The 8201-nt window shown below is 55.8% G+C and overlaps 1 protein-coding gene across 1 annotated transcript; it reads right to left on the bottom strand.

The window, feature by feature from the left end:
• Positions 1 to 24: 24 nt before the first annotated feature.
• Zbtb48 (zinc finger and BTB domain containing 48) lies at positions 25 to 8134 on the bottom strand. Its single transcript, XM_028757966.1, has 11 exons — positions 8007 to 8134; positions 6864 to 7535; positions 6254 to 6501; positions 2862 to 2973; positions 2192 to 2284; positions 1689 to 1775; positions 1437 to 1591; positions 941 to 1077; positions 706 to 870; positions 448 to 536; positions 25 to 372 (listed from the first exon to the last, which is right to left on the bottom strand). Exons 2-11 carry the CDS (start codon positions 7530 to 7532, stop codon positions 76 to 78), a joined length of 2052 nt encoding a protein of 683 aa, XP_028613799.1. The 5' UTR covers positions 7533 to 7535; positions 8007 to 8134; the 3' UTR covers positions 25 to 75.
• Positions 8135 to 8201: the final 67 nt, after the last annotated feature.

The following is an 8201-nucleotide window of genomic DNA, read 5'->3' as shown; positions in this document are numbered from 1 at the left end:
CACCATGCAACAGACCACTGAACAGGAGAGTCCCAAGTCACATGTTTATTGGTCAAGGGGCCAACTGGGCAGGGTCTACGTGTCACAGTCCTCGGGAACAGACGCCGTGATGATGAGAGAGGGCTCCAGGACGCCGGGGCTAGCAAAGCTCTCCTCTGAACACAGTCTCTGGCTAGGGAGTTGGGAGGCAAGGCCACCCTGGGTCAGGGACTCCACAATGACCTCTGCAGAGCCCACCTCCAGGTCTGCAGGTGGCTGGAGAGCCACAACCACCATCTTCTCGTCCTCAATGACGAGGTTCCGGAGTTTGCGCTGCCGGGGATTGTAGTTCTCCACTCTATCGTGGATCTCCATGTGCCTCCGCAGGTGAGCCTGGGGAGAAGCAGGGGCTCAGAGCTGGGGACAGAAGGGGTGGGTGGGGAGGACAGGAGACCTGGCCTGGCCTACCTGCCGAGTGAACTTGTAGCCACACTCGGTGCACTCGAACTTTCTCACGCCTTTGTGTCGTCTGACGTGCACTCGTAACTGTTCCACAGCTGCAGGAGGAATGGGACCACAGGCATTAAACAGGCATTAGGAGCAGGTCTCCCGACTCCAGGCCCTACAGCACTGCACTGAGGTCATCTCTGTGTAGACTCTCCAACCCAGGTAGGCAGGAAACAGAAGCCAGGCCCTCTATTCTCCTACAGCTTGCCAACTAATTACCTTTGAAGGTCTTGCCACAGATCTGGCAGAAATGGGGCCTGCCCTCTTGATGGCGGCTGGCCACATGCCTCAGAAGGGGGCCCTTCTCAGTGAAGCGCTGCTCACAGAATTCACAGCTGAAAGGCCTCTCACCCGTGTGGGTGCGGTTGTGCTTGTCCAGACTGGCTGTGGGGGACAAGATGGGGTTCAACTGCTGTCTCAGCTCTGGGGCAAGGAAGGGTAGGGCCTGCCTCACCTTGGGTGCGGAAGGTCTTCCCGCAGAGGTGGCACTGGAAGGGCTTCTCGCCTGTGTGTGTGCGCAGGTGCATGTTGAGATTGGCCTTCTGGGTGAATGCATGGCTGCAGAACTCACAGACATAAGGCCTTTCATTCCTGTTCAGATGGGACCACGAAGCAGAGCCCATCACTGTGGGGAAGCCAGCCCCTCCACCCACTCCGCTGAAGCCAGACATGCTAAACAGTAGGGCTCGAATGATACCAAACAAGGGACACCACCATCCCCAGAAGCAAAGACAACCTCTATTGAGGGAGTCAGGAAGCTAGAGGATGAGAAGGCAGAGACTTGCCTCGGCCCGAGCCTTCGCCTTCCCCGCTAGCCTAACAGACCTGCCGTCTCTCGGCTCCACCCTGGAAGAGCTGAAGGTGCTGCACCGGGGAGGAGGAGGGGGAGGCCGCAGGCCGCAGGCTGCAGTAGCAGGCCGCACTCTGGAGGAGGCGGCACTCATCCGTACCTGTGCTTGGCTTTGATGTGCATCTGCAGCCCGTTGCGGCTCGAGGCCCGGTGCCCGCACTCCTCACACACGAAGAGCTTCTCTCCGCGGTGCTTAAAGGCCTCGTGCAGCTGTAGCTCCGTCCTAGACAGGAAGCACTTGGCACAGGTGGGGCACTGCAGGCGGGGGAGACGGGCAGAGGGAGTGGGTCCACGTGAGGGTGGGGCTGGCTGGCCTGGAGCCCCAGGAGCCCCCGCCCTGTCCGGCACTTACTGCGTGGGGTTTCGGGGCTCCATGCAGCTTGATCATGTGGCTCTGCAAGTCCTTCTTCTGCATGAACTGCTGGGAGCAGGAGGAACACTGAAAAAACAGGCCCAGTCAGGTCCAGTGCAGCTGGCACCACCAGTGCAGCCAGCACCACCAAGTGCCCTGCTCTCAGCACAGGGGGAAGGGCCAGTCCATGCACAGGGGCTGTCCCTGATGGCTGAGGGCTGGCTCCTAAGAGGGGGCAATATTCAGCCATCCATACCATCCCCAGAAAAATGCTGAGCAAGTAAGGCTACAGACAGCAGCCCTATCTACAGAAGTGGTGTCACTGGAAGGGCAAGGAAGGCAGGCTTCAAGGGAGAGATGCCAGGTACCACTTCAGACAAAGAGCTGCACCCCCCGCCCGCCTATGGCCCCAGAACAAGTGCCAGGTACTACTACTCCAGGCAGGGAGCTACATACCCCTGCGCCCTGCAAAAGCCCATGGCCCTGGGACAAGCAGGCCTGACCTTGTAGGGCATCTCCCCTGTGTGAGACACCATGTGCACCCGCAGCTCCATCCTCCGGCGGAAGGTCTCCTGGCATACGGAGCATGTGAAGACCTGGCAGTGTGAGGGGCAAGCAGGGCCAGCATCAGGGAGGGCCTCTGCCTGCGACGGCAGCCTCTGCGGGGGCTTCCAAACGCTGCTGGGAAGTGTCTGCCTGGGGTAGGGGATGCTGGGGTAGGAGAGGGCAACATGTAACCTGCCTGCCTTGACCATCAGAGTACTGCACACTACCACACGCCAGACCCTCTCGGCTCCAGACAGGCTAGAGACAGAGCCAGCTGCTACTGACCAGTCTCTGGGAAGAGAAGGATGGGGTTTAGCCAAACACTACCCACTTGGGGCAGGGGGGCTGACAGGGTGGACCTTCTCAGCAGCCATCTCCCACAAACACTTTGCTCCAAAGCATAAGGTGGACCTGGACCAGGAGCCCAGGCAGGCAAACTCAAAATACCCCTTGTGCCCTCCGAACTCATGTGTCCAACATGTACTAGGATGTGGACATGAAGACTCCAAGGCCCCCACAGTTCTTATTCTATAATCCCGTGGGGTTCCTGGAGGTCCTTCCCAGATGGCATGAAGACACAGGCCACTGTGCTGCTGCCCACAAATACTTGGACCAATTCCCAAGTACCTGTTCTGAGCGGTTCATGCAATTCCTGGCTTCATGCTCCAAGAGGTTCTCCTTACGAAAGTAACACTTCCCACATTTGGGACACTCGAAGGGTTTCTCCCCAGTGTGTTTCCTGCCAGGAAAAGAGGCCGCAGAGGTGTGGGGGCTCAGGTGGCTCAGGGTTTCCCAGCTCTCTGGTCCTCAGACCCCTCCAGCTCCTGCTCTAGACATGCTGTGCTGCCCAGGAGGAAGAGGTGTCCTGAGGCTAGCCGGAGTTAACCATGTAGGTTTAGTGACACCCAGGTTGGTCATGAAAGGGAAGGCTAGAAATCCCCTCCAGCTTAGAGATCTCAGGAAGAAAAGAAACAGAAGCCATAGGTCCAAATGGCCCCATGCTGGAAGGACAGCCGGGAAACAGGAGGGGTCAGCCCTACATCTGCTAGCCTCGCTAAATGGCTGCTTCAAAACTTTCCTGGCACAAGCTAGTTGCCATCCTTCCCTCAGTGGGCCCCACCTTCAACATCATAGCAGAGGACAGGTGATATGGCTCACTGGACAGAAGCACTTGCTACCAAGCCAGAGGACCAAGTTCAATCCCTAAGACACATACGGTGGAAGAAAACAGCTCCCACAAGCTGTACTGATGTCTACACAAGGTCCCCACCCCCAATAAAGGAGTAGGTAAGTGTGAATCTCCCTGACCAGACCCTGACAACCTCATTTCACTGGTACCAGCGAGTGGGGCTGTAGCAGGTCACGGGGTCCATGAGTCACCACTCGTTCCTGGCTCCCCACCTATCTCTCCAGGAGGCTCCAGTAAGTCCAGAAGTCTTTGCAGAAAAGGCAGCCCTCTTTACCTCTTGGCTCACAACACTCCCCCACCCTCCCCACCCCCATGCTTCCTATTTCATACTGAGAGAGCCCAGGGTACAGAGGGCATGGGTAACCAGTGAACTAGCCTGCCCCTCACTGACCTTCCCCCATGTCCAACTCCAGGTCAGGCCTAACCACTCAGAACAGCCAGGCTTACTCCTAGCCCAGGGGCTTTACTGCTAGCTCTGTTCCCAGTCAGAAGGCTCTCCTCAACAAATGGCTTCCACACCTCCTCCAAGTCTCATCTTCTAACCTAAATGGATGGCAGAGGCCTGTGACGTAATCTCAGCTACTTGGTCTGGATCTTTTTTTTTCTCCTGGCACTCCGGGGATTGAACCCGGGTCTCACATGTTAGGCAAGCAGATTAAGACTCAGCTACAGCCCATTCCCAGCTGCTCCAAGCTGAGGCAGAGAATCCTAAGCTCAGAGTCAGCCTGGGTAATTTAGTAAGGCCTGTCTCACAAAAAAAAAAAAAAAAAAAAAACAGCTGGGGAAGTGGCTCAGTGACAGAGCCTGGGTTTCAGTCCTAGCACTGAAAGTCACGGCAGGAGGAAGTCCCCCACCTTCTTAATAAATATCACCCCAGGCCATAGTTATTGGAAATTAACCCTATCTATACAGTAGACTCCAATTCCCGGGCCCTATTCTCCTATTCCTCCCCAAACAGGGGGCCTCACACTGTGGCCCCAACTGTCCAGGAACTCCTAAAAAGAGCAGAAGTGCAGGCTCAGGCTGTCTGCTTCATTCTAAATCACTGCTTCCTTTCCTGCAAGACACAAGGCTTTCTGTATCTGTGCAGCATCCGAGCGCCATAAAGACATTTCCCTCCCAGGGCTACATCATCTTGTTGAAAATCTAGTAGCTTGTTGAATAAACTAAACGAATCTTGATGTCAGCACCATGGGTAGCACTGAGTCTCCTGTGTGTCCAGAAGCCAAACTTGCTCTCACCTTCTTTACTCTCAGTGTCCTTGTCCCCGTAGTCCCTGCCACTGCAAGGACCTCATTTTCTATTTTTCTTTAGAGACACGGTCTCCTTATGTAGTCCTGGTTTGAAACTCACTACACAGACTCAAAACTTGCAGCAATCCTCCTGCCTCTGCTTTCCAAGTGCTGGGATTACAGACAAGTGTGGTCACATGTAGATACAAAAATCTCGTGAAGCCATTTCTTCTCAGTTCTCAGGGACATCAGCAAACCAGACCAAGGGAAGAATGAACAGAGCATGGGGAGACATGTATTGCCTCATCTACCCCAAGGCCACACCCCAGGGATGACAAACAGGTCTCACTCCTGCACCAGGTGACCACTAGTAGCTTGCCAGAGTGACACACTGACAACACAGTGTGGCTCAACACAGCCTGGCTCGGTACAAAAGCAACTGCATCAGACTCTAGCAGGGCTGCATGTCTCCTGAGCAGCTGAGATGGGGCTGGTGTCTGCAGTGTTCATGTTTATTACTGTTTTTGGTGTGTTGGGAGGGCATTGGTTTTTCAAGACAAGACTTCTCTGTGTAGCCCTGGCTATCCTAGAACTAGGCTGTAGACCAGGCTGGCCTCAAAACCCAGAGATCTGCTTATCTCTTCCTCCTAAGTGCTAGATAAAAGGTGTGTGTGCACCACCACGCCTGGCATGTGGCACTGAATCTCAAGTAATCTGAACTCAAAACAAGTCAGGTATGATGGGACATGGCTTTTATCTTGGCACTTGAGAGACAGATGAAGGTGGATCTCTGAATTGGAGGCCAGCCTGGTCTACAGAGTGAGAGTTATAGGACACCCAGGACTACACAGAGAGACCCTGGGGGGAGGAGGCTTTGTTGTTTTAAAGCAGTCCTAAGACTAGGTCTGGTGGTGCACATCTTTAATACCAACACTCAAGAGGCAGAGACGGGTAGATCTCTAAGTTCTAGGCCAGTCTGGTCTACATAAGTTCCAAGTCAGCTTGGAAAAAAAGGAGGGGGCCAAATGGTAGTGGCACACACCTTTGACCCCAGCTCTGGAAGCAGAGGCAGGCTGATCTCACTCATTTTGAAGCCAGCCTGGTCTATAGAGCAAGTTCCAGGGCAGCCAGGGTTACACAGAAAAACCCTGTCTCAAAAAACAAACAAGCAAACAAACAAAAAGCCCCATAAAACTAACAAGAGGAAAAACCTCCAAGTCGTATGGGGTACCTATTAGACATATGGGGTACCCTTATACATCACTGACTCACAAAGCTAACACCCCCAGAAACACAGGCAGCCTCCGTCCTTAAGATAAGCCTCTTGTCACAGCCTACATTGCCTGTTAGACCTTGGCTCAAGCTCAGGAAGGGGCCAGAAGCCTGCCCATAGTCAAACTCCACAGTGGGTAAAATCTACTGATCAGATGTCCACAGACCCACAATTCACAGGAAGAGGAGGCATGCTGACTAGGCACTATCTGGGCCTGACCTAGAACCGTCAGCCCCACAGAGCCCAGAGGAGAGGAGTACAGGACCCCTCCCGCAACACGGAGGGGCGGGTAAGAAAAGCAAAGAGAAAGAAACAGAGTGTTTACCTGTTGTGGACTTTTAGGTAATATTTGCTGAGGAACTTTTTATGACACGTGGGACACTCGACCGGAACTGCTGCACCTTTTCTGCTCTCGGTGGGCTCGGCTGTGAGGGAGCCTGCACCCAGGGCTGGCTCTGCTGCACAGGGCTTTCTAATCCCGTTTGACTTCCTCCTGGTCAGCACAGGCTCAGGCTCAGGCTCAGATACGTAATCACCGTCCCTGTCGTCCTCAACGTGGACCACCACTTCCCACTAGAGTAGAGGGGGCAGCAGGAGGGGGTAGGGTCACCCAGGTATCAGCAGGGACCCACCTTTGGTTCATAAGCCCCAAACCCCAGACAGTCCCTTCACCAGAGACAGCTCCCTGCAGGGCCCAGAGAAGACTGCGATCTTGGACTCGGAGCACAGTGGTTATGTTAGCAGGGAGCTGGCCGGGTTCACTAACCTAAGGAAATACCTGTAACCCTGACGCTCACTCCACCCCAAGGAAGCCGGCAACCATGGTACAAGTGTGGCTCGAAGAAGGTCAGCTGAGACCACTGGCTTCCTACAGTTGCTCCAGAAGTGTCGGTCTTTACCCTTGCCTCCCCAGTTCAGCACCCTGGAAACAGTACCTCATTGCTCTTGCCCTGGTGTGGGGCACCTTCAGCCTCGAAGGGCCTCGGGGGCTCTTTGCAGTCCTCAGACTCTTTGTCCTCTGAGGGAGAAGGCTTCAAAGCCTGCTTGAGTTTCCCACAGAGGAAGGCCGGGCTGCTCTGAGCAGGTGTGTTGAGCTGGGGCTGTTCGCTGTCTCTGGGCTCCTGATCCACAGAGGCCAGGCTCAGAGTCCTGAAAACTTCCTCCTCATCCAAGTCTGTCGGCTCCTTGAGGTGGCTCTTCACATCCTGGGAGGCAGGTTGGCCCAGTCCACTCTGTGCCTGCCCCACTGAGGTTTGGGGCTGGAAGCTCTGACATAGCTCCACAGCTTCAGGCACCCGCAACTCTTTGGCTGCCAAGAGCACCTGATCCCTGTTCCCTGAGGTGAGGGCAAGGTGGCCAGTGTAGAAAAAGTCCAGCAGGAGGCCAAAAATCTCAGCAAAACCTGCAGGGAGGACAACGCTGCCCCCCGAGCCATCCCCGTAGACTCTCTGGAAGAAATGGCTGCAACACGCCAGGACACTCCAGTGCGCCTTGAACACCAGGCCCCCCACGTCCAGCGTGGCGTCGCAATACTGGCCTTTCTCGCGCTGCTTGTTGAGTTCCTGCAGAACCCTCACGCTGTGCTGTACGAAGGAGCCATCCATAATCTGGAAGGGAAGGCAAACATTACACTCTGGCCAGCCCCAATCGGGAAAGCCCTTTTGGACCGAGAGTGAGGTGGACGCTTTAACATCCACCTATCGGGATGAAGGCTTGGGTCAAGGTTAGAAGGTGCACGCGGGGCACACAGCCAGAGTGGAGTGACAGCCTCTTGGGGGCGGGGAGCGGCATGGGCTGGTCAGAGGGGAGAGAGCCGGAGAGGAAGTGCATGGCGCGAGACAGGACAGGGTCGGTCGGGATAGGGTGCTGGTGGGGCAAAAATGAAAATGAGAGTTTGGGGATAGACAAGCGAGGACGCCAACTAATCTGTAGCGCACCCAACGCACAGCCAGTAGGGCAGGGCGGCGGCTGCGCACAGGTGACCCAAGCCCACGCCGCGCCTGCAAGTCCGAAGGCGGCGGCCACGCTCTCTTCACAGCCCTAGGCGGCCCACCGCCTCCCTCCGGCTCCCTCCTCACCCTGCCGGTTCTCCCGGCTCGCACCGGCCTCACTGCTCCGGGCTAGACCACTTCCACCGCCCACAAGACTAACTACTGCCCGGCCCACAGCGCGGAGACGCCGCCGTCGCTGCGCCGGATATGACGTATAGGCGCGCTGGCCAGAACCGGACGCCTCGGCGGCGCACTGTCTTTAGGTCCCGCCTCGAAGGCGGA

Source organism: Grammomys surdaster, unplaced genomic scaffold (assembly GCF_004785775.1).
Source record: "Grammomys surdaster isolate TR1022 unplaced genomic scaffold, NIH_TR_1.0 126185, whole genome shotgun sequence".
NCBI classification, from domain to species: Eukaryota; Metazoa; Chordata; class Mammalia; order Rodentia; family Muridae; genus Grammomys; species Grammomys surdaster.
This window is presented reverse-complemented; position numbering and strand designations above follow the sequence as displayed.